Genomic DNA, 26,671 nt, shown 5'->3' on the forward strand with positions numbered 1-26,671 from the left:
AACCAAACCAAAACAAAACAAAAACTAGTATAGATACTCTAAAATATCAAGATACTCTGAACTGGTCAGGATCCAAGTGTGAAAACTTTGTCCTAGGCCACATATTTTTCTTTTTCTTTTTTTTGTTTTTGTTTTTATTTGAGATGGGGTCTTGCGATGTTTCCCAGGCTAGTCTCAAACTCCTGGGCTCAAGCAGTCCTCCCGCCAGCCTCCCAAAGTGTTGGGATTACAGGTGTGAGCCACTGCACTCGGCCTGTCCTAGGCCATTTAAAGATGCAAAAAACTAATATTTCTACCTAATGTTAATTTTATCTTTCCTGATTTTTAGGTTGCAAATTGCTTTATAAACATGACTTGGCAAAACGCTGGGGAAATCACTGTAAAATGTGCAGTTATTGTTTACAGACATCTCCCAAATTGGTACAGAATAATTTAGGAGGGAAAGTGGAAGAGTTCTGTTGTGAAGAATGCATGTCCAAATATACAGTTTTGTTCTATCAGGTAAATAGAATTCACATTCCTGGGTTTTTCAAGCTAGGGCATAAATTATTCCCTTTTAAAATTTCATGTCATATAAAGGACAATTTAATTATTTAAAACTTTTAGGTATTAAATGTTATATGCCTTCTAGCAATTAATACAAGATTTAGAAAGACTTTAATGTTATTGAAGTTTTATTTCTTTTGTTTTTAATTTCCTGGAGACATATCAGTCTTAAAACATTAAAATATTTAAACATAATTTTATTCATTTATTATTTAAATAAAGTGAATTTGTCTTCTGAAGTCTGAGGAAGATAGACCTTATTTTTATCTCACTTTGTTTTTTAATTGCTATAGAGTGAAGTCTGTATGTTACATTTTAAAAAAAAAAAATTAGTATAAAATTGGCTGGGCGCGGTGGCTCACGCCTGTAATCCCAGCACTTTGGGAGGCTGAGGCGGGTGGATCATGAGGTCAGGAGATCGAGACCATCCTGGCTAACACGGTGAAACCCTGTCTCTACTAAAAATACAAAAAAATTAGCCGGGCGTGGTGGCAGGCGCCTGTAGTCCCAGCTACTCGGGAGGCTGAGTCAGGAGAATTGCATGAACCTGGGAGGTGGAGCTTGCAGTGAGCCGAGATCACGCCACTGCACTCCAGCCTGGGCAATAGAGCAAGACTCTTGTCTAAAAAAAAAAATACATATATATATATATATAATATATATATAATATATATATATAATCATTGATAAAGACAGTCAAACTTTAATTTTGTGATCTAAATTCTAATTTCCTCACTTGTTATGTGTGTCCTATTTTTTATTCTGTGAGACCGCAGATAATTTGTTTCTTACTCCTTGACTACCTTCTTTTTTTTAGATGGCCAAATGTGATGCTTGTAAGCGACAGGGTAAACTCAGTGAGTCCTTGAAATGGCGAGGGGAAATGAAACATTTCTGTAACCTGCTTTGTATCTTGATGTTCTGTAATCAGCAAAGTGTATGTGACCTGCCTTCACAGAATAATGCAGGTAAAATTAACCTTAAGTACTGAATGGAGTCTTTGGTCAATACTAGGAACTACTGTTCTTTTACAGGAACTGTGTAAACAGTTGTCATTAATTTCATGAAACCTCAGTTTCCTTGTATTCTGTATCATTAACATTTAGTTTTTTTTGTTGAACACCTTATTTCACTCGCGTCTGTGTGAAGAGACCACCAAACAGGCTTTGTGTGAGCAACAAGGCTGTTTATTTCACCTGGGTGCAGGCGGACTGAGTCGGAAAAGAGTCAGCGAAGGGAGATGGGGTGGGGCTGTTTTATAAGATTTGGGAAAAGGGGGGTTGTTCTCTGGCGGGCAGGAGTGGGGGTCACAAAGTGCTCAGTGGGGGAGCCTTTTGAGCCAGGATGAGCCAGGAAAAGGAATTTCACAAGGTAATGTCATCAGTTAAGGCAGGAACAGACCATTTTCACTTCTTTTGTCGTGGAATATCATCAGTTAAGGCAGGAACCGGCCATCTGGATGTGTATGTGCAGGTCAGAGGGGATATGATGGCTTAGCTTGGGCTCAGAGGCCTGACACCTTAGATTAAAGCTGAGTAAAAATGAGTTTTTGATTAAATAGATTTCTTTGAGAATATTGAATCAAATAAACTCTGTAAGAACTTAAGTTTATGGGAAATGATAACAGTTAATGGTTTGTAATGAGTATAATTGGCTTCCTTAAAAAATCCTTTGAGACTACTTATAACAAAAGACATAAAGTCAAAATCACGTGGCCTTTTAAGTATACCATATGCAGGCCAGGTGTGATGGTTCATGCCGATAATCCCACCGCCTTTGGAATGCTGAGGTGGGAGGACGGCTTGAGGCCAGGAGTTCAGGGGTGCAGTGAGTGGTGACTGTAGCACAGCAATCCCAGCTGGATGATATAGTGAGACCCTGCCTCTAAAAAATTAAAATAAAATAAAACTGTATGTCGTGGATGTGACTAGCTGGGGCCAGTGTCATGGGCTGTAAAGGAATTTACCAAGACAGTCATAGTTAAAGGCAGATTTATTAGAGAAGGTGTGAAAATATGTTGCAAGGTTGCAGTGAGCAGCACAGCAGAGAAGGGGAAGTCTGCAGAGAGGCAGCGGCTTGAGGGAAGTTTTACAAGGTCCAGCTGGAGGGGGCTGCTCGCAGAATGAAGCCATGCTCCTGGGGCTACCTGTAGGAGGTCATCTCTCAAGTAATTACTCATTGTTCTCCCCAACCTGGTGCCCCTTCCTCTTTATTGCTTACTTACCTTATCAGGACTTACTTATCAAGACTACACACTATGTGCATAGTTAGGCCGTTTTATCTCAGAAAATTTATTATTTAAAAACAAACAACACTAGTATCATCCTGAAAGCTAGAAGAATTTAAGTATAGTCTCCTTACAAATAAAAGCAAAATCTTCAAGAGCCTACTCCAAAACTTAAAAAAAAATTATTTCTATATAAAGGCAAGATTTAAGAAAAACATTAGGCTGAATTGTCCATTAAATCTAACCTGTGATCTTCATTGGTATTGTGTGTTTGAGGATTTGCATTGTTGGTTTTTAAGTTAGACTATTTGTTGCATTTTTATGTAAAGATAAAGTAAATAGAAAGCTTTCAAGTTTTACTAATTAAAAAGTAGAAAACCAGGATATGGTGGCTCACGCCTGTAATCCCAGCACTTTGGGAGGCTGAGGCAGGCGGATCACAAGGTCAGGAGTTTGAGACCATCCTGGCCAACATGGTGAAACCCTGTCTCTACTAAAATACAAAAAATTAGCTGGGTGTGGTGGTGCGCACCTGTAGTCCCAGCTACTTGGGAGGCTGAGACAGAGGAATCGCTTGAACCCCGGAGGCGGAGGTCACTGTGAGCTGAGATCGTGCCACTGCACTCCAGCCTAGGTAGCAGAGTGAGACTCTGTCTAAAAACAAACAAAACAAACAAACAAACAAAAAAACAAAAAACCAAAACTCAGTTAATCCTAAAGTGACTTTTTGCTCCAACAGAAATTACTCAAACCTGAAAACATTGTTTAACTTCCTTGAAATGGTTTCTGTGTAAGTACATGTAAATCACGTGAGGTTTCCTTATTTTTGTTTATTTTAATCAGCAAATATTTCCATGGTTCAAGCTGCTTCAGCAGGACCCCCATCTCTGAGAAAAGATTCGACTCCAGTTATAGCCAATGTAGTATCGTTGGCAAGTGCCCCTGCTGCTCAGCCCACAGTGAATTCTAACAGTGTCTTACAAGGTATGGCTTGATTGGACAGCATTTATCTAGCCCATTTAGGTTGACTGCAGTGGTCCTCTAACTTCCTTTCATCAGGGATTATTTTCATACGTTTGACACATTCATATTAGGAATAGTGGCTTGCTGCACAAGTTTCATATCTCATACTTTAGAATTGCTAGTTTCTTCCATTGGATTAAAAAAACACATGTTCTTAGCATGAGGGTTTGTGTTTATGTACTGATAATCAGCTTTTAATGCTAATGTTAAAATAATTGTAAAGATCCTAAATTTATGTTTTAATTTATATCAAGGTGCAGTTCCAACAGTAACAGCGAAAATCATCGGTGATGTAAGTTTTATTACTTTTATTGGTATTGCCACTGTATTTACTTTTCATTTTCGTACAGTATAAATATGTGTGAGCTAATTTGCCCTCCTTTATTTATTATATGAAATAGATTTCATTAGCTCATTTATTCTTTGTTCAGGAATAGGATTTTCTGGCTAAATAGGTCTTTTATGTACTTTAATATCTTTGAATGCTGGCTATGTAGTTACTGAAAGTTTTCCTTTAATTACACAAAATTGAAGTAAATTGTACAGGATTTAGGCATGAAAGACTTTTGGATGTTTTGTGATGTACTCAGATTATAAATAAAATATTTATAAAATGTAGCTTATCCTTCCTCTGACCCATTACAGATTATACTGTAAAAAAAAAAAAAATTCTTTTTTTAACCCATTAATATTTTCTGCTTTGCCTCTTAAAAGAAGAAAATAAATAATGAGAAAAACTTATGACTGGAACAGTGGCATTTCTAAGGTGTTTCTCCAGGTTTCTGGGATAACCTCATGTTGTCTTTATTCAAGTTACTTAAATGATCATAAGTGATTCTGTTATTCCTAGTTATCTTGAATCAAGTCCTCTGTGTCTTAATCAGGAAGAATTCTCATTTTAAACTTAGCCAGCATTGTTATTGATCAACAGTGTGTTACAATAGAAATAGCATTTTTCTTGGTAAATAGAAATTGTGATTAGAGACATGCAGAGTAATATATAGTTATTAAAACATTCCTTGATTACTATTAATATTTTAGGAGTATTGTATTTCTTATACATTTGGTTGAATATTTACTTGCTATGTCCTCCATGTAATTCCAATATGACATTTCTTTTAATATTATAATATTTCTTATAATTACAATGAGATTTTAAAAAATGTTTTTGGTTTCTAATTTGTTTTTTTTACTAGGCAAGTACTCAAACAGATGCCCTGAAACTGCCACCTTCCCAACCTCCAAGGCTTTTGAAGAACAAAGCTTTATTATGCAAACCCATCACACAGACTAAAGCCACCTCTTGCAAACCACATACCCAAAACAAAGAATGCCAGACAGGTATGTTCCATGGTCTTTCTTTCTTTCTTTATTAATTTTTTAAGGGAAAGAAATGTAGGATCTACTTGCATCGAGTACCTGCTATTTCCTAGGTGAAGTGTTTCGTTGGTTGTATACATTGCTGAGTTTAGTTCTCACAGCATCCCTGTGAGTTAGGTATTTTCCACATCTGAGGCTTAACAAGTTGGGTCAAAGAGAAGGAAGTTAATCAGTGATACCATACTGTGAGCAGGTCATTTAATTCTCTTATTAATGACAATGTAATATTATAGAATAAGCATAAGGTTTGGAATTACATAGACAGGCTTCTAGGAGGTGCTATTGTTTTCCAGTGTGACCTTAGGTTTGAACTACTCCACAGTCTCTTGGCTACTCCACACTGTTTCAAATGAAGTCAGTTCCTTTGAGGAGAGCTTCAGAGCTTGCTTGCTTTTTTTTTTTTTTTTTATGAACTGCCCCTCCCCCCTAGGCAGAATCTCTGAGCCACCTCTGTGGATGCTGGGCAGGGTGGTAGTCTCTGGCCTTCTTGGCTTGCCTCTCCTGGCATGGAACTTCTGCCCTACAAGTGAGCTGGGGTGAGGGTGATCAGGATCCCAGTGTTCTTGGCCTGCTTTTCCTAGGGTAGAGCCTCCATCCGGTGGATGGAAACTGGGTGAAGGGAAGCCCCTGACCTCTTGCCCATACTCACCAGGAATTTAGCCTCTTCAGCTTTCAGTTGGAGGGGATGAGAAATGCTTGTGGCCTACCTTTCTTGATGAGATACGGTAACACTTGATTGGGAGCTGAGTGGAGGGAAGCCCATTTTTATTGGCCACAGCTACCCATAGTGGAGTTTCTGTCAAGCTGAGCTGAATTGAGCTGGGGGGATAAAGCCTGTGATGGCTGAAATGTCACAGACTTTCACTGTTCTTACCAAATTTGAACAGATTGTCTTGAATAAATCTTTCTTCATTTGGTATATGCCTTTAGGACAATTTCCCAAGAATTTAAATGGTTGTTTTTAAATAGTTTTCACTTTCTTTGCTTGTTTCACTAAGGAATAGATCTTTGTAGCTCCTCATGCTGCCATCCAAAAGTCCTAGACTTTTGGCCGGTTGCAGTGGCTCACACCTGTAATCCCCGCAGTTTGGGAGGCTGAGGCGGGAGGATCACTTGAGCCCAAGAGTTCAAGACCAGCACAGGCAACATAGTGAGACCACCTCTACTAAAAAAATTTTAAAAGTCCCAGAATTTTTAAACTAGAAAGAAATTCTTGATTTCTAGAGCTGCAGGGCTATCCTGTCAGCCATTGCTTCTCGAAGATTAATATGCACATGAATTATCCAGGAATTTTACTAAGTGGATCCTTATTCAGTGAGGCCTGAGATTTTGCGTTTCTTATAAGCTCCCAGGTAAAGTCAGTGCTTCTGGTCCATGGACCACACCAAAATAGCAAGGCTGTAAATGATTTAGTTCTTTTTTTTTTTTTTTTAATCAATAGCAATTTATTTAGCATTATGTTGTTTGGTTATCAGATGTTTCTAAATCAAGTAACAATTTTTTAATGTCTGCTGTATTATGTAAAGTTTATTGGCCAAGTGTGGTGCCTCATGCCTGTACTCCCAGCACTTCGGACAGCTGAGGCGGGAGGATCACTTGAGCCCAGGAGTTCAAGACCAGCCTGGGCAACATGGTGGGACCCCCCATCTGTTAAAAAAAAAAAAAAACAGCAAAAAATTTATGCCATATTATTTCCCTACTTCTAACTCTAGTCAAATTGTTAGCTCTTCTCTTTCTGCCCCTAGCATTACCTTTCTCCTAGATTAATGATTTCACACTTATCTAGCATATTCTCTGACACATAGAAAGGACTCTATGTGCTCCTCGACTTACAATGTTGTACCCATCATATGTTAAAAAAATCATGAATCAGAAATGCATTTAATATGCCCAACCTCCGGAACATCATCATAACTGGGCCTAGGCTATTTTAAACATGCCCAGAATACTTACATTAGCCTACAGTTGGGCAAAGTCATCTAACACAAAGCTTATTTTATAATAAAGTTTTGAATACCATGTAATTTATTCAGTGCTATAGAGAAGTATGGTATATACTTGTTTTTGCACCATCATAAAGTTGAAAAATCCTGTATTGAACCATCGTTAAGTTGGGGACCGTCTGGTTAAATAATGGAATAAATCATCCATCTTGCTACTTTCTCCAAGTTTTTTTCCAAGTTCTGTTTCATCCTTTTACTACTTAGAACATCTGCTATATGTATTTACTCCTTTTTGTAGGTATCATAACCTAGAGTAGTCTCCCATCATCTTAGCTCTACATATTATAATTACCTCCTATTTTAACAGTTGATATATTTTTTATTCAGTGCTGAAATTGTTGCCAAATTAATCTTTTTTGATGTCATTTTCATCACTACTTTGTGTTAAAAAATTCTTCAGTAGCTACAAATGATTTTGAAATGTGCATTATAGCATGACGGAAATGGCCCCTCCCTATTCAGCCTCCTCTTTAGCAAGCGGTTTTCCATGCCTGTCTTCTAGGTTCCCTGTTTCAATCCTTTCGATTTATCCATCTAAATTATATCCTGCATTCATTTTCTCCTCACATCAGTGATATTTGTTACCCACTTTTTGTCAGTGCTATAATCAAGATTTTTTTTTTTTTTGGCTACTTTAGTTATTTCTCCTTTGTAAGAACTCCTATAATGTTGTAGGTTACTCTTATTTTGAACTATAAACCTCCATAAGCTTTTTTATTTTGAAATCTTATTAAAGTATTTTTAACCCTCTTTGCTTTTTGTAATTTTGTTGTTGTTATTGTTAGAAGACACTCCAAGTCAGCCCCAGATTATTGTGGTGCCAGTTCCCGTACCAGTGTTTGTTCCCATACCTCTTCATCTTTATACTCAGTACGCTCCAGTCCCATTTGGAATTCCAGTTCCAGTGAGTAATCATTTAGAGATTAAAGCTAATATAGCATGCATTTTCCTCAATTAAAATTGTATAGTTCTGTGAAGAAAGTTTTCATTTGTTGGTAAAATATACCTGCTTCTGATTGGCTGTTATCATATTACCATTATTATTTCACATGGATTATATAAATGACTGCTTTTATTTGTACCCTTCCTTCTCAGAAAAGGTTACGATGTAGCTTTTTAAAAAAGTTACATGCACAATAAGACCACTCAAATAGGCCGGGCGCGGTGGCTCACGCCTATAATCCCAGCACTTTGGTAGGCTGAGGCGGGTGGATCACAAGGTCAGGAGATCGAGACCACGGTGAAACCCCGTCTCTACTAAAAATACAAAAAATTAGCCAGGCGCGGTGGCGGGCGCCTGTAGTCCCAGCCACTCTGGAGGCTGAGGCAGGAGAATGGCGTGAACCCAGGAGGCGGAGCTTGCAGTGAGCCGAGATCGCGCCACTGCACTCCAGCCTGGGCGACAGAGCGAGACTCCATCTCAAAAAAAAAAAGACCACTCAAATAGAAAAAGATCAGAAATGGTGTATGGTGAAATCCTGGATTCTAGCAAGGGTGGAAAGAGTACTGTGATTTACATAATTCTCATTTTTGATTAAAGAAAAATGTATTTTTTAATTACAAATTTATTTTTCCCAGGTACTGAGTCCTTAAAGGAAACAGTTATGAGAAAATTGTGAGAAATACAAGCAAAAACAACAAAAACAAAATGCAAGTGTATTATAGAATTATTCTTTTAGAGGATTCAGAGACATAATTGGTTGAGTGTCCAAAGCACTTACTGAAATTTTATTTAAATGGCTCTAGTCTTATAAAAACAAACCAGCAAGACTATTTTAATCATCAGCAATGAATATATCTTAAATTTGTTTACTATTTTAATACCTAAATCATCTCACAAATCATACTTTTGGCTACAAACCTGTTGCCAAAGAAAGCCTTCAGTCTATCCTTGGTCTTTCAGATGCCTGTCCCTATGCTTATTCCATCTTCAGTGGATACTGAAGATAAAGTCACAGAGAGTATTGAAGACATTAAGGAAAAGCTTCCCACACATCCATTTGAAGCTGATCTCCTTGAGATGGCAGAAATGATTGCAGAAGATGAAGAGAAGGAGAAGACTCTATCTCAGGGAGGTTGGTATAATCTTTAAAAGTAAAGAAAGAAAAAACACGTTTTACACATTTTTAGGTGACTCAAGTAATTTTAAGTATAAGACAGTCAGGGTGTTTCTAAAACCTTTATTGTCTGTGAATACCAAGCCTGTGGGGTTGATTACACTTTTTAGTGCTTCTGAAAGCTCTTACTGTTTTTATGAAGGAAAACCAAGTATTGATATTCAATAGTTTTTAGTTATGATTCCAGAAAAATAACTTAGAAATCAAGATTTCATGATCATTTTCCAATTTTATCTCTATAATCAAAGCCATGGTCCCCACATAAGAATTCCTATTATATAATAACCAGCATGCTGGTAGAGGGTAAATAGAACCTTAGGATGGAAAACCATTTGGCTCAAAATAACTGATAGATAGATCTCATACTACTAGTGTGGAATCATGATAAAAACAATAGTTAACGTTTTGTGTGCTTGCCATGCTCTAGGCATTGTGCTCAGTGCATTGTGTGCCGTGCCTCATTCAATCTTCACGACAACCTTATGGGGTGGGGAGGGGGTACTGTGTACCTCAAATTTCTGATCTGGAAAGTAGGATGTTAGACTTGCCTTGGTTATGCAGTCCAGAAGTGGCAGAACCAGAACTTGAATCCAGATACATCTGACTCCAAAGCACATGATACTAACCAGAATCCCCATTAACAGCGGTAATCTGTTTAACTGCATTTATCCCTAATGTCTAATTTTGTTAATGAATTATTCTTTCTGCATATGAAATCTATTTACTTAGAACTTCGTAGTATGATTGATGTATATAGTGCAGTCATTTCATTTGAGATACAATTTGTTGTATAAACATAAATTATTTATGTGCTTTTCTTTTTCTTTAGAGTCTCAAACTTCTGAACAAGAACTCTTTCTAGACACCAAGATATTTGAAAAAGGTTTGTAGTTGAAAATATGTTTTGATTTTTAGAAATACTACCCTCTGTTAGTGATAGAAACTTATAAAATATTAGTACCCTTGGATTTCATATTTGTAATTTTAACTATTTGTAAGAGGTATCAGGTGTCTATGAAGTGTACTAATTTGTAGTGAGAATAATAAAAGCCACTCAAATGTTTGTTTTAAAAATTAATTGAGATAATGCTTTCAAGTGCCTACCAAAAATATGAATCCAGTTCTTTGAGGCTGATGAACAAGTTACCTCATTCTTGAGTGTACCTAGGTAATTGTCCATCAACCGTATCTCATTTTTTGGTATTTAGGGGTTCAGGAAGTTTTCCGAGCATGTCAAGATGAGGCTATTTTATTTTGAGGGCTTGATTGTTATCTATATATTTCAGACCAAGGAAGTACATACAGTGGTGATCTTGAATCAGAGGCAGTATCTACTCCACATAGCTGGGAGGAAGAGCTGAATCACTATGCCTTAAAGTCAAATGCTGTGCAAGAGGCTGATTCAGAATTGAAGCAGCTCTCAAAAGGGGAAACTGAACAGGACCTGGAAGCAGATTTTCCATCAGGTTTGTGTACAGTAACCTGTCCACTGAAAGCTTTTTATTTTAGAAGCTCGGTGCAACTCTGAATTGACACTATTAAGCAGTGCCAATTGTTATTGATAATAACAGTGTAATGTGTTAGAGGTCATATCTAGAGCACAAATAGACCCTGGCTTTGTAGGTGTTAATTTGTACCATATTGTTCTTATAAGTGATTAATTTGGTTAAAATTTTTTTTAACCTTTCTCGTAGTAGCTATATAAGAGGTTTTCCTGATTATTAATGAAGTTTTCATTTATGCCCTATATCCTTGGTTTAAGTCTATAAATGGAATTCTTATTTTATCACAAACTAATGAATATAGTGATGATTACCTGATATTTCTTTCCTAGTCTAAGTCTTTATTTAAATTTGTGAGTTATTTACCTCATGTTGTGCTTTCTGCTGATTATTATAGAATCCTTTGACCCACTTAATAAAGGACAGGGAATCCAGGCACGTTCCCGAACAAGACGACGACACAGAGATGGCTTCCCCCAACCCAGACGAAGAGTAAGCTGCAGCTTAACTTTTCTAGACTTTTCTTTCCTTCATTCTACAAGCATTATTTAGTTCCTGCTGCTTTCAAAACTCTGTAACAGCCAGAGTCAGGTAGTTCCACATGTTATTTTGCAACCTCGTAATTTTATACTTTTGTTTTTTGAATTCAAGAACCATATATTTTATTTACATTTCTTTCAGTAGGAACTTTTTCGTTTCTATAGTTAAGGATTTTCTTTTATATTGCTTTGTTTACTTTAAAAAACTTTTTATAATTGTTTTTTATGCTTTTATATTTTTGAGCAGCCTCTAAATTTAGCTGTTTTTACATGTTATAATACTGAGTACTTTGGGAGGCCGAGGCAGGAGGATCACAAGGTCAGGAGATCAAGACCATCCTGGCTAACATGGTGAAACCCCGTCTCTACTAAAAATACAAAAAAATTAGCCAAGTGTGGTGGTGGGCGCCTGTAGTCCCAGCTACTTGGGAGGCTGAGGCAGGAGAATGGCCTGAACCCGGGAGGCGGAGCTTGCAGTGAGCCAAAATCGGGCCACTACACTCCAGCCTGGGTAACAGAGCAAGACTGTCTCAAAAAAATAGTAATAATAAATAAAAATAAAAAATATTGAGTAGTTCAGTATTTTTTTTTTTTTTTGAGATGGACTTTCACTCTGTCGCCCAGGCTGTAGTGCAGTGGCGTGATCTCGGCTCACTGCAAGCTCTACCTCCTGGGTTCACACTTCTCCTGCCTCAGCCTCTCAAGTAGCTGGGACTACAGGCACCCGCCACCATGCCTGGCTAATTTTTTTTTGTATTTTTTAGTAGAGACAGGGTTTCACCATGTTAGCCAGGATAGTCTCGATCTCCTGACCTCGTAATCCGCCCACCTCGGCCTCCCAAAGTGCTGGGAATACAGGCGTGAGCCACTGCGCCTGGCCAGTTCACTATTTTTATAGTATAGTAAAATAGTGAAGTTCACATGGCTGTTTTTCACATTGACAGGGCTTTCCTATACAAAGTTGAAAGAATAATAGCTTTATTTTTAAAATTAGCCGTATTGTATAATTACATTAAAACATTTATAAGTTCTGAGTGTACATTTTGATGGCCTTCAACTAATGTATATCATACGTAATTACCACCACAATCATGAACAATTCCACTTAGCAAGAAGTTCCACTATGACCTTTTGCAGTCAGCCCCTCTGGCTGCTGACAATCACTGATCTACTGTACAGATTGATGCAGAATGCCACTGCTTTGCCTTTTCTGAAATTTCACATGAATGGGATCCTATAATATGTAGTCTTCTGTGTTTAAGTTCTTTTACTTAGCATAATGTTTCTGAGATTCATCCATGTTATTTCATGTCCCAGTAGTTGATTCCTTTTTATTTCTGAGTAGTATTTCATTATATGGACAAACTACAATTTGTTGAGCTGTTTAACAGGTGATAAAAATTTGGGTTGTTTCCAGATTGGGGCTATTTTGAATAAAACTTACTCAAAATGTTATGAACATCTTAGTATCAATCTTTGTGTGAACATATGTTTTCATTTCTCTTGAGGAAAAAGATCTAGGAATGAGATTGCTAGGTTTTATGCTATGTGTATTTTTAACTTTATAAGAAAGCTGCCAGACTGTTTTCCAAAGGAGATGTACCATTTTGCAGTCCCACCAGCAGTGTATGAGAGAGTTCCATCTGCTCCATGACTTTGCTAACACTTGGTATTGTTGATTTTTAATTTTAGCCATTCTAGTCAATGTATAGTGGTACCTCATTATGGTTTTAATTTGTTTTTCCCTAGTGATTAATGATGTTAAGCATCTTTTCATATATGTATTTGCCATTCATGTGTCTTCTTTAGTAAAGTGTTTATTCACAGTTTTTGCACATTTTTTTCATTTTTTTATTGGGTTGGTTGTCATCTTGCTGAGTTGTAAGTATTCTTTACTGTGGACATAATTTCTTTATCAAATCAACGTTTGGTCATATTTTGTTACTTTTTTATTTTCTTAATGATGAATAGCAGATTTTGATTTTGAGGAAGTCCCTTTTATCAATTTGTTATTTTATGGATTGTGCTTTTTAATACCTCATCTAAAAATTTTTGCCTAACTCATAGTAACTAAGACCTTCTCTTACATTTTCTTCTAGAAGTTTTATAGTTTTAACTTTTATGTTTGTGATCTATTTTGAGGTAATTTTTATATATGAGTTGAGGCAAGGGTCAAGGTTCATTTTTTGTGTATGGACATCCAGTTGTTCCAGCACTGCCCTTGAAAAAGACTATTCATTCCCCATTGAATTACATTGGCAACTCTGTTAAAAGTCAATCATATATGTATGTGTCAGTCTGTTTCTGAAACTCTCTATTCTGTTCTATTGACTTATATGTCTATTTTTATACCAGTACCAACTGTCCTGATTACTGTGATTTTACAGTGAGCCTGGAAATTAAGAGTGTAAATCTTCCAGCTCTGTTCTTCTTAAAATTGTCATTTGCATGTCTATATACATTTTGGAATCAACTTGTCAATTTCTTTAAAAAAAAAAAAAAAAAAAAAGCCTACTAGTATTTCAGTTGGGGCTGTCCTGAATCCAGAGAGAGAGAATTGACATTTTAGGAATGTTGAGTCTTTTAATCTGGAAACATGGAATAGTCTCCGTTACAAGTCTCCTTATATTCTGTTAAGTTTATTTCATAAGTATTTAAGATATTTTGATGCTGTTGTAAATAGTATTATTTTTAAATTTTGTTTTTCACTGAGCACAATGACTCACACCTATAATCCTAGTACTTTGGGAGGCTAAGGCAGAAGGACTGCTTGAGCCCCAGGAGTTTGAGACCAACCTGGGCAATATAGTGAGACCCCATCTCTACTAAAAATTTTAAAAATTAGCTGGGCATGGTGACGCATGCTGGTGGTCCCAGCTACTTGGAGGGCTGAGCTGGGAGAATTGCTTGAGCCTAGGGGGTCGAGGCTGTAGTAAGCCCTGACCATGCCACTGCACTCTAGTCTGGGTGACAGAGCAAGACCCTGTCTCAAAAAAAAAAAGAAAAACACATTTTTCGTGTTCCTTACTAGTATATAGAAATATAGATAATTTTTTCTTCTATGATATTTATCTTAGAAATAAAAAAAAGAAATATAGGTAATTTTCATGTATTTACTTTGTGTCCTGTGACTTTGCTCAACTAAAATCCTTAGGATTTTCTACCTAGACAATCATATTATCTGTGAATAAAGACAGTTTTACTTTTTCCTTTGTAATCTGAATGCATTTTCTTTCCTTCTTTTTCTTGTTTTATTGAACTAGCTAGTATCTTCAGTACAATGTTGAATATTAGTAGTGAGAGCAGACCTTTTTGCCTTATTCCTAACCTTACGGTGAAAAAAGTCTTGCAACAGTAAGTATGATGTTACCTGTAGGTTTCTCATAGGTGGTTTCTATCAGGTCGAGGAAGTTCCCCTTCTCCTTTTAATTTGCTGAAAGTGTTTTAAATCGTGATTGGGTATTGAACTTCCTCAGGTGGATTTCTTGCATCTTTTGAGGTGATTGTCTGGTTTTCCTTTTTTTAAGTCTGTAAAAATGGTGAAATACATTGATTTTTTCAAATGATTAACCTTCAATTCCTGGGATAAACCCTACTTTTTTCTTATTATTTTTTTGTGTTGCTGGATTTGGTTTGCTAATATTCTGTGAAGGTTTTTTGTTGTTGTTCTGTTTTGAGACAGAGTCTCACTCTGTCCCCCAGGCTCGAGTGCAATGGCGTGATCTCGGCTCACTGTAACCTCCGCCTCCCAGGTTCAAGCAGTTCTTCTGCCTCAGCCTCCCAAGTAGCTGGAATTACAGGTGCCCGCCACCATGCCTGGCTAATTTTTGTATTTTTAGTAGAGATGGGGTGTCACCATGTTGGCCAGGCTGGTCTTGAACTCCTGGCCTCAAGTGATCCACCCACCTCGCCCTCCCAAAGTGCTGGGATTACAGGCATGAGCCGCCATGGCCGGCCCTGTGAAGGTTTTAAGTGTCCCTGTTCAAGACATATTTATCTGTACTTTATGACTGGTTTTGGTATCAGGGTACTGGTGACATTATAAAATTAGTTAATATTTCTTTTTCTTCTATTTGTATAATTTCTTTAACTATGATAGAATTTGTATAATTTCTTTAACTATGATAGAATTTAACTATGATGGAATTTAATCCATCTGGGAATGGAGTTTTTGTGGGAGGGTTTTAAGCTATAAATGCTGTTTCTATGGCTATTTAGGTTATGTGTTTCTTCTAGAGTAAGCTTAATTAATCTTTCAAGAAGTTTGTCCATTTCATCTAAGTTGTTTAATTTATTGGCATGAGAGTCACAAGTGATCCACCTGCCTCAGCCTCCCAAAGTGTTGGGATTACAGGCGTGAGCCATTGCACCCAGCCTGGGTTTTAATTTGGATTTCCTTTTCTGGTTTTTTGCTTGTTTGTTTTTAGACAGGGTCTCCACTCAGTCACCCAGGCTGGAGTGCAGTGGCGTAATCATGGCTCACTGCAGCCTCAACCTCCCGGGCTCAGGCGATCCTTCCACCTCAGTCTCCCAAGTAGCTGGGACTACAGATGTGTGCCACCATGCTTGGCTAATTTTTTAATTTTTTGTAGAGACGGGGTCTTGCCATGTTGCCCAGGCTGATCTTGAACTCCTGGGCTCAGTCTGCCCACTTAGGCCTCCCAGAGTGCTGGCATTACAGGTATGGGCCATTGCACTTGGCCTTCCTTTTCTAGTTTCTTAATATAGAAGCTTAGGTTATGGATTATAGACTCTTATTGAAACATTTTAATACTACAGATGTCCCTTTAAGTACTACTTTAGTTCCATCACAAAAATTTTGGTAAATTTTATTTTCATTTTCATTTAAGTTCAAAATGTTTTGTGACTGCATGTGTCCTTTCTTCTTTGACCCATAGAGCTGTTTAATTTACGATTTTGGAGGATTTTTTTGGACATCTATGCATCATTGGTTTCTATTTTAATTTCATTGTAGTTAGATAATTTGTTGAGGCTTGTTTTATAGCACAGAATATGATCTGTTTACATGTTTCATTAAATAGACCTGAGTGGTAATAATAGTTATTCATACCTCATTAGGTGAGTCTATATCTGGAACATAGTAAATACCCAAATGTTAGTGATTATTACAGTGTGCTCTTCTGCATTTAAACTTTTTCTTTCTTCCTTCCTCATGTGGATTGGATTAAATAATCTCTAAAGCCCTTTCTTGCTCTAAGAACTCTGAATCTTTAGGATATAAAACTAAATTCTTTATTCTACAAATGTATACCCTTTCCAGCTTTGAGAACCCTGACTCTTTAAAAATCCAAAACTAAATTTTATGTTCTGTAAATTTTTGGAATTCTTACAGGGACGGAAGAAGTCTATAGTGGCTGTGGAGCCCAGGAGTCTTATTCAAGGAGCCTTTCAAGGCTGCTCAGTGTCTGGGATGACACTGAAATACATGTATGGGGTAAATGCTTGGAAGAACTGGGTTCAGTGGAAAAATGCCAAGGAAGAGCAGGGGGATCTAAAATGTGGAGGTAAGTGCACAGCATGAATTGTATCTTGATTTAGGTAGGGAGAAATATACAGATAATCTACTGAAAAGGGATACATTTTAGGTCAAAAACCCCATAAAACTTTGGTTTGGGCTTTACTTAATTTTTTCCGCATTTTTATTTTATTTAAACTTTTATGTTTCTCTCCTTGTCAGGGGTTGAACAGGCTTCATCTAGCCCACGTTCTGACCCCTTAGGAAGTACTCAAGACCATGCACTCTCTCAAGAATCCTCAGAGCCAGGCTGTAGAGGTAAAATTTGTTTCTCTCCATTTGGTATGAATTATTTATATTATTGCTGATTTAAATTTGTAAATTGAATATTTAAAATTATTTAAAATTTAGAGTCTTAAGGTTAGAAAGAGAAATTAATCTTATCCCGTTTTAAGGAGGTTGTTACAAGGGTAAGGTTATGTCTTCTGATCTTGAGTTTATTATGCAAATATACAGAATTTTGTTTTATTTTTGACACCGTGCAAGTGCCTCAAAATATGTCATCTTGAGCCCTGCATCTGTGTAGTAATCTACGTGGAGCCCAGGGTTTTTTTTGTTTTTTTTTTTTAAGAAAAATACCTGGAAAAGCCTTGCTTCTAATGTAGGAATTTTTCCTTACAGTGAGATCTGTGTAACTGACAATGTTTGTGGGTTTCACTTCAGCTGCCAGGAAATTTGGTATTACATGAACATTTCAAATAAAGCAACAGTGTATAATTTTAAGGCCCACATTAGTTTTCATTTTTCACTACTTTTGACACCCTATTCTAAATTTTTGTTTCGCTTTATCTTTTGCTTTTAATTTGTGTTTTATGTAAGATACTTGTACAATCTTTATGGAATGAGATGGGGCAGAATGGATGAGTATATCCATGTAACTTGATATTATTCCACTTTCCAACTATATCTTCTTTCTGTCTCAAACCTAGGTGATTGTATGCACTCTTGGCGTCACTCCAGTCTACCCTGTTGGTTTTGGGGCACATGTAACTGTCCTTATTGGAGCACTTAGTTGCTGCTGTGGGCAGTGACTAACTCATTGAGTTCCTATAGATCAAGTATAATCTGTCTGCTCCAAGGCTATGTAAATACACTCCTGTTGTGGAGATTTACTAGGCCATTAACCGCCTAGTAGCATGTTTTAAGTTAAAAGAGCAACCTGCGGGGTGCAGTGGCTCATACTTGTAATCCCAGCACTGTAGGAGGCTGAAACAGGAGGATCTCCTAAGCCCAAGAGTCCTGAGGCTGCAGTGAGCTATGATTGCACCACTGCACTCCAGCCTGAGCATCAGAGCGAGACCCTGTCTCTAAAAAAATAAAAATAAAACCAAAAAAGCTGGGGAAGGGTGATAGTGCAAATGGAGAGGTAATACTGCTTTAGACTACTTAGCCTAAATGCAGCTGTTACAGGGGATGGCAACCCATTTCTACCACTCTTTCACTGAGAAAATACTTACTAAATATCTCTTATATACCAGGTATGAAGCTAGGTACTAGGGTGAAAAAGTCAAACATGGTCTGTGCTCTCATGAGATACCGCTTGCTTTAACTAAAACCAACTCACAGGAGCCCATGTGTATGTAATCTTATCTCAATGCAGAAGAGCAATGACTAGAAAGGGTGTTTTAATCTTGGCCCCACAATGTGGATCAACATGTTGTAGTAGGACCTCTACAAATCAAATTGGATAACTCCCCTGCTCAAAATTAATTCAGCTCATTGTCTGCAAAATCTTAATACGAGAAATGAGGCTGATCATGATCTGCCGCCACCTGCCCTTCTTGCCTTGTCCTATACACCCAAGTCCCCTGAACCTTTTCAACCTGTGACCTAGCGAAGGGAATACTGTATTCTAGCATTTCCAAAGGCAAGAGGGTGTTATTATTTGAGGTGTTCTGTATTCAAATAAATATCAGCTGAAGAAAGTTAAACAGCTAGTCGGACGTAGTGGCTTCCACTTATAATCCCAGCACTTTGGGAGGCCGAGGCAGGTGGATCACCAGAGGTTGGGAGTTCGAGACCAGCCTGACCAACATGGAGAAACCCCATCTCTCCTAAAAATACAAAATTAGCTGGGCATGGTGGTGCACGGCTGACTCCCAGCTACTCAGGAGGCTGAGATAGGAGAATCGCTTGAACCCGGCAGGTGGAGGTTGCAGTGAGCCGAGATTGTGCCATTGCACTCCAGCCTGGGCAATAAAAGCGAAATTCCATCTCAAAAAAAAAAAGAAAAGAAAAAGAAAGTTGAATAGCTTTCTTTTTTGCAGATATGCTCAGAGCCTTTAATGTATCATTAAGCACTGTGACTTCTTCAGAGATAAATACAGTATCTTGTGTTTTCTGAATATCAAATCTTAGAAACCCAGTGTTCTCCAGCTCTCACATAAGACTAGAGTTTTGTGGACTCCTACTTTGGGAAGCCTTTTTGTGTATCCTCAGATTGGAATTCTTTACCTATCTACCTGTTTAACTCTTCCTCACCTTTTAAGGTCTAGCTCCAGTATCACGTTTCCCAGAATCTAACCTGACTCTTCCCTGTTGGATAGCCTTCATTTGCTTTCATAGAATGCCATTTAAAGAAAGCCTCTATCATAGCACATATTGCACCATATGCACTGGTCTTTATTTCCCTAACTGAAGTAGACTTGAGATCAGAATCTGTCTTTAATCCATACACCCACTAGTCTGCACCGCAGTGCCTGGGGCACAATAGTGTTCAATGTTTATTCAGTTAATCAAGTAATGCTACTATGTTTGTTAAAAGTTAATGTTTCAGATGTTTTCTACCTTTCCACAGTCCGCTCTATCAAGCTGAAGGAAGACATTCTGTCCTGCACTTTTGCTGAGTTGAGTTTGGGCTTATGCCAGTTTATCCAAGAGGTGCGGAGACCAAATGGTGAAAAATATGATCCAGACAGTATCTTATACTTGTGCCTTGGAATTCAACAGGTATCAAGTTAAACATATGGATTCTTCAACCTAGCAAATCCATTGACCAGAATATGTCCCCACAGAAATTACATGCACCTGTACACACCCAGATACATACTGGTATTTTCACTGGAACATTGTTTTTAACAACAACAAATTGGAAACCGCTCAAGTGTTAATCAAGCTTTGTGGATCAGTCAACTATAATATGTCCATACTGTGGAATACTGTAAAATAGTTAAAAAGGAATGGCTTGCTTCTGTATTTATTGACCTAGGAAATTCTTAGAGGCATATATTTTAAAAAGTAACTTGCAGGGCCAGGTGTGGTGGCTCACGCCTGTATTCCTAGCACTTTGGGAGGCTGAGATGGGAGTGTCACTTGAGGCCAGTGATTCAAGACCAGCCTGGGCAACATAGGGAGACACTGTCTCTACAAAAAATAAAAAGTTAGCCAGGTATGGTGGTGTACGCTTCCACTCCCAGCTACTCAGGAGGTGGAGGCAGGAGGATCACCTGAGCGCCAGAGTTTAAGGCTGCAGTGAGCCATTGGAGCTCCAGCCTAGGTGGCAGAGTGAGAACCTGCCTGAGGGAAAACAGAAAAAAAGTAACTTGCAGAATTATATATATAGTGTGATCGTTATGGGAAAATATGCATAACACAGAATTTACCATTTTAAAGTTCGCAATTCAGTAGGACTAATAAGTACATTCTTAATGTGCAGTCATCACCACTGTCTATTCTGTAACTTCATGACTCCAAAGGGAAACCTCAAACCCATTTAGTAGTCACTCCCCATTACTCCCTCCACCCATCCCTGGCAACTATAAATCTGCTTTCTGTGTCTCTGGACTTGCCTATTCTGGATATTTCGTATCAGTGGATTCACACACTATGTGGCCTTTTGTGTCTGGTTTCTTACCCTTAGCATTATGTTTTCAAGGTTTATCCATGTTTTAGCATGAATCAATATAGCATTCGTTTTTATGGCTGAATAATATTCTATCATATAGATATGCCACATGTTGTTTATCCATTCATCCACCGATGGACATTTGAGGTTCCACCTTTTGGTGATTGTGAATACGCTGCTGTGAACATTCATGTACAGGTTTTTGTTTGAACACCTATTTTCAATTCTTTTGCCATCTATGCTTAGGAGTGGAATTGCTCAGTCTTGTAACTATGACTGAGTTGTTGAGGAACTACTGAACTGTTTTCCAAAGTGGCAGCACCATTTAACATTTCCAACAGTAGTGTATGAAGATTCCAGTATCTCCACATTCTTGCTAACATTTGTTAATTTCTGTCTTTTTTTTTTTTTTTAAACAACCATCCTGGTGGGTATGAAATGATATCTCATTGTGTTTTTAATTTGCATTTCCTAATGACATTGGGAATCTTTTCGTGTACTTTTTGACCACGTGTATACCTTCTTTGGAGAAATGTCTATTTAAGTCCTGTCTTAGTCTGTATTGCCATAGGGGAGTACTTGAGGTTGGGTAATTTATAAAGAAATTCTTGGCTGGGCGCGGTGGCTCATGCCTGTAATCCCGGCACTTTGGGAGGCCGAGGCAGGCAGATCACGAAGTCAGGAGTTCGAGACCAGCCTGGCCAACATGGTGAAACCCTGTCTCTACTAAGAATACAAAAATTAGCTGGGCGTGGTGGCACGCGCCTGTAGTCCCAGCTACTCAGAAGGCTAAGACAGGAGAATCGCTTGAACCCAGGAGGCAGAGGTTGCAGTGAGCCAAGATCACGCCCCTGCACTTCAGCCTGGGTGACAGAACAAGACTCTGTCATAAAAAAAAAAAAAAATTCTCATGCAGAATCATGGCTTATGGTTCTGCAGGCTGTACAAGAAACATGGCGCCAGCATCTGCTTCTGGTGCGCACTTCAGGAAGCTTCCAATCATGGCATCATATGATCATGGCAGAAGGTGAAGGGGGAGCAGGCGTCTCATGGCAAGAGAGTGAGGACGAGGTGCCAGGCTCTTTTTAACAGTCAGATCTCTCTAACTAATAGAGGGAGAACTTCATTACTAGGAGGATGGCATTAAGCCAGTCATGAGAGATCAGGGCCCCACTGCCAACATTAAGGATCAAATCTCCACGTGAGGTTTGGAAGGCACGAGTATCTAAACTATATCAAGTCCTTTGCCTAATTTTTAATTGAATTGTCTTTTTGTCATTGTGTTGTAGAAACTATATATATTCTAGATATTAAACTTTTATCAGATATGTGATTTGCAAATATTTTCTCCCATTCTCTGGATTTTCTTTTCACTCTCTTGGTGTAGTGTACTTTGAATGACAAATATTTATTTATTTTGAGACAGAGTCTCGCTCTGTCGCCCAGGCTGGAGTGCAGTGACGTGATCTCAGCTCACTGCAAGCTCCGTTTCCCGGGTTCACACCGTTCTTCTGCCTCAGCCTCCCGAGTAGCTAGGACTACAGGCGCCCGCCACCACACCTGGCTCCTTTTTTTTTTTTTTTCAGTAGGGACGGGGTTTCACCGTGTTAGCCAGGATAGTTTCGATCTCCTGACCTCGTGATCTGCCCACCTCGGCCTCCCAAAGTGCTGGGATTACTGGCATGAGACACCATGCCTGGCCAAATTTTTTTTATTTTAATGAAGTTCAGTTTCTTTTTTGTTCTTCCTTTTCTTTTCCTTTCTCTTTTATTTTTATTGCCTGTGCTCCTGGTGTTACATCTAGGAATCCATTGCCACATTCAAGGGCATGAAGATTTAATCCTCTTTTCTTCAGAGAGTTTTGTGATTTTAGTTCTTATATTTAGGTCGTCGATTTATTTTGAGTTAATTTTTGTATCTGGTATGAGCTAGGTCTACCTTCACTCTTTTGTATGTGGTTCTCCAGTTCTCTCAGTGCCATTTGTTGAAGAGACTGTTCTTTACCCATTGTATGGGCTTGATACCCTTGTAGAAAATCCTTTGACCAAATATAAATGGGTTTAATTTGGGCTCTCAGTTCTAATCCATTTTTCTTTTTTTTTTTTTTTTTTTGAGATGGAGTCTCGATCTCAGCTCACTGCAAGCTCCGCCTCCCGGATTCACGCCATTCTCCTGCCTCAGCCTCCCGAGTAGCTGGGACTACAGGCGCCCGCCACTATGCCCGGCTAATTTTTTTTGTATTTTTAGTAGAGACGGGGTTTCACTGTGTTAGCCAGGATGGTCTCGATCTCCTGACCTCGTGATCCACCTGCCTCGGCCTCCCAAAGTGCTGGGATTACAGGCGTGAGCCACTGCGCCCGGCCCTAATCCATTTTTCTATAGATGGCTATTTTTAGGGCAGTACACAGTTTTGAAACTTACAGTATAGCTTTGTAGTAAGTTTTGAAATCAGGAAGTGTGGTTCCTCAAAATTATTTTGGCTCTTCAAGGTCATTTGAAATTCTATGTCAATTTTAGAATGGGTTTTTCCATTTCTGCAAAAAAAAGGCTGTTGGATTTTGATATGATTGCAGTGCATCTATAAATTGATTTGGAGAATATTGCCATTTTAACATTATTAAATCTTCTGATCTGTGACTACAGGATGTCTTTCCATTTATTTAGTTGTTCTTTAATTTTTGCTTTCAGCAGTTTTTTGTGGTTTTAAGTGTGTAAGTCTTACATCATTTTGGTTGTTACATTTCTTCTCAAGTATTTTATTCTTTTTGATGCTTTGGTAAACATGGGACTTTCTTTTTTTTTTTTTTTTTAGTAGAGACAGGGTTTCACCGTGGTCTCGATCTCCTGACCTCGTGATCCGCCCGCCTCGGCCTCCCAAAGTGCTGGGATTACAAGCATGAGCCACCGCGCCCGGCATGACTTTCTTAATTTCCTGTTTGGATTGTTCATTGCTAGCTTGACATACAACTGATTTTTGTGTATTGCTTATATGCTGCAACTTGGCTGGATTCACTTATTAGCTCTAATAATTCATTTTTCTGTGTATTCTCTAGGATTTTCTATATATAGGATTCTGTCACCCGCAACTAGAGATAATTTTGCTTCTTCCTTTCCTATTTGAATGCGTTATATTTATTTTTCTTGCTGGGCTGCTCTGCTAGGATTCGCGGTACAGTGTTGATGAAGAATGGCAAGGATAGGCATTCTTCTCTTGTTCCCAGTTAAGGGGGAAGAGACTTTTTTTAAACAGCATGTATGTTGTGTTATATGTACTGATATATTTCTGTAACTGTACAAAACTCACTTCTGCATAAAGGAATTTCTTAAAGATTGGAAAATTTTTGCATATGAATAGTAGTTGACTTTGATGAGTTTGAATAGTCTACTTTTTCTTTATTTTGAACTTTTTCAATAACGAAGATACATTTTTAAGCTTGAAAGTGACTATATTAAAAGAAGAAAAAGAAGAATGCTATTGAACACCAAACTGTAATCTGCCAATAAGATCATAAATTGCCTTTGAGGAGGCCTCATAAAAATGCCTATTGAAGTGGTAATTTTTGTTAGCCAGAATAAATTTAAATGGAAATAATTTTCTCCAAGTCATATATAGAAATTCAAGAAACCAAGATAGCCATGGAAATATAAATTAAAAATACTAAACCTTAAAATCACCAAAATACTTTTATCATGTAATTACATGCTGCCTTGGATTCTGTTACCACTCATGGTGTGTCCCTGTCTCAATTGATTTTATCTGACCTGCACCATCAGTACGTTTTAAAAGAGACAGGGTCTTGCTCTGTTACCCAGGCTGAAGTGCAGTGATATGATCATAGCTCGCTGCAGTCTCAAACTCCCAGGTTCAAACAACCCTCCTGCCTCAGACTCCCAAGCAGTTAGGACTACAGGCATGCACCACCACCCCTGGCTATTTGTTTTTAAATTTTTTGTAGAAATGGGTCTCACTGTGTTGCCCAGGCTAGTCTTGCACTATGGACCTCAAGTGATCCTCTCACCTTGGCCTCCCAAAGCACTGGGATTACCATTCCTGGCTCAATACATTTTTAAACTGTAGGTATTCTTTTTGTTCTAGCCTATGATATGGTTGTTAATGGTTATAATTAACATAGTTCAACGTCCTATAATTAGACTTGAACTTTTTTGAGGGCTAGGTTGTGGGGCAGAGTTGAGAGCTGTAGTTAGAAGGCTCCAAATAAATAGTTTTTAAATTTGGGTTTCCTCAGGTCAACTGACATTAGCTGTGTTATTGCAAGAAATGATCTTGCATCTAGGGTAAAAAACAAAAGAGCACATCTGCAGATACACATTATCAATCAGGAAAAACATGATTTGGAACATGTGCATTGGAACCAAGTTTTAGTATGTCAGTTTTAGGAACTAAGTAAAGGGTTCTTTATAATACTTCTTCTGTACCATCCGTGTTTTAAAACGAAATAAAAAAACTTTACCTTGCAAGGTCAGTGCTGAAGATAATGTGTTAACATGAAAAGGAGCTTTAGCTTGAATTCTAGTGTTTTAACAACTATCTCTAAAATACTGAGAAGTTGAACTTGGTTTATAATATTGCAAGGGCAAAAATTAAGGGTAAACTGTATCTCTTAGAATAATTTTTTAAGAACTCATGTTTTCTTTTTATCAACATGTATATTTTCTTTTTTTTCTTGTAGTACCTGTTTGAAAATGGTAGAATAGATAACATTTTTACTGAGCCCTATTCCAGATTTATGATTGAACTTACCAAACTCTTGAAAATATGGGAACCTACAATACTTCCTAATGGTAGGGTGTTTTTTTTTTTTTTTTATTGTTTTCATGATGTGCTTTCTTAAATTGCTTAAGTTTTTTGGTTATCTTTAAAAAAATTGTTCATTTTTATTTCTGTCCAGATTTATACCATATTTGGACTTCTGAGGAGAAGATCTTTGGTTTATTGTTGATTGTTTTAGGAAAACTGTACAAGTCATATAGCACATGTATAGATACTGACTGCGGAAAATATAAACTAATTTGAAGTTACATTTACCTTTTTAGAAACCATTTTTGATCTGGAAGCATTGATGTAGCTTTCACATACCATATCTGCTAACAGTGGACCTTTTTTGGTAGTTTGTGTGTATACTGAACTGTTGTTAAGAGAGTTAAGTCCTCGTCCTTGAATTATCTTTGACCAGATGTCATCAGACAAGTCCATAATTCACTCCAGGTCTCAGGCTGAGGTGAATGAAGAGGTTCAATGTTATGCTTAGTAATATATGCACCTTTCTGTTGGGCTGCAGAGCACCTTTAACAGTAAGCTTGATGATCTCCAACAGGAGTTTGCAAACTATGGCCCATGGGCCAAATCTGGCCTGCTCCCTGTTTTGCAGTCTATGAGCTAAAAATTGTTTTTACATTTTTAAATAGTTGGGGAAATTTTTTTTAAGAATTCCTATTTCATCATGTGAAAATTATATTAAATTCATGGCTGGGTGTGGTGGCTCACACCTGCAGTCCCAGGTGTGGAAGGCTGAGGAAGGAGGATCACTTGAGCCCAGGGGTTCAAGATCAGCCTGGGCAACATGGTGAAACTCTGTCTCTACAAAAAATACAAAAGATACAAAAAATTAGCTAGGCATGGTGGTGGTGCCTGTAGTCCCAGCTACTCAGGAGGATGAGGTGGGAGAAGCACCTGAGCCCAGGAGTTTGAGGCTGCAGTGAGCCCTGATCGTGCCACTGCACTCCAGCCTGGGCGACAGAGTAAGACCCTGTCTCAAAAAAAAAAAAAGAAAATTATATGACTATAAATGAATTTTGCTGGCATGTAGCTCTGCCTGTTTATGTGTTCTCTACAGCTCCTTAGTTTCTACAGCAACAGCGTTGTTCAGCGCCTATATGGCCTACACATCCCAAAATATTTACTTTCTGGCCCTTTATAAAGATAGCTTAACCCC

At 38.0% G+C, this 26,671-nt stretch overlaps 1 protein-coding gene across 10 annotated transcripts in view; it reads left to right on the forward strand.

The window, feature by feature from the left end:
- ZMYM4 (zinc finger MYM-type containing 4) overlaps positions 1-26,671 on the forward strand; it is a 146,131-nt gene that overhangs the window by 112,741 nt on the left and 6,719 nt on the right. For all 10 annotated transcript variants that reach the window (XM_032160210.2, XM_032160208.2, XM_032160215.2 and 7 more), the window contains 14 exons: positions 329-501; positions 1,364-1,514; positions 3,617-3,757; positions 4,051-4,088; positions 4,993-5,137; positions 7,965-8,083; positions 9,083-9,254; positions 10,126-10,179; positions 10,583-10,762; positions 11,196-11,290; positions 16,691-16,862; positions 17,036-17,131; positions 19,671-19,822; positions 25,409-25,520. In XM_032160210.2, the coding sequence (XP_032016101.1) occupies positions 329-501; positions 1,364-1,514; positions 3,617-3,757; positions 4,051-4,088; positions 4,993-5,137; positions 7,965-8,083; positions 9,083-9,254; positions 10,126-10,179; positions 10,583-10,762; positions 11,196-11,290; positions 16,691-16,862; positions 17,036-17,131; positions 19,671-19,822; positions 25,409-25,520 (1,800 nt within the window). The remainder of the gene's footprint in view (positions 1-328; positions 502-1,363; positions 1,515-3,616; positions 3,758-4,050; positions 4,089-4,992; positions 5,138-7,964; positions 8,084-9,082; positions 9,255-10,125; positions 10,180-10,582; positions 10,763-11,195; positions 11,291-16,690; positions 16,863-17,035; positions 17,132-19,670; positions 19,823-25,408; positions 25,521-26,671) is intronic.

This window comes from Hylobates moloch, unplaced genomic scaffold (assembly GCF_009828535.3).
Source record: "Hylobates moloch isolate HMO894 unplaced genomic scaffold, HMol_V3 SCAFFOLD_8, whole genome shotgun sequence".
NCBI classification, from domain to species: Eukaryota; Metazoa; Chordata; class Mammalia; order Primates; family Hylobatidae; genus Hylobates; species Hylobates moloch.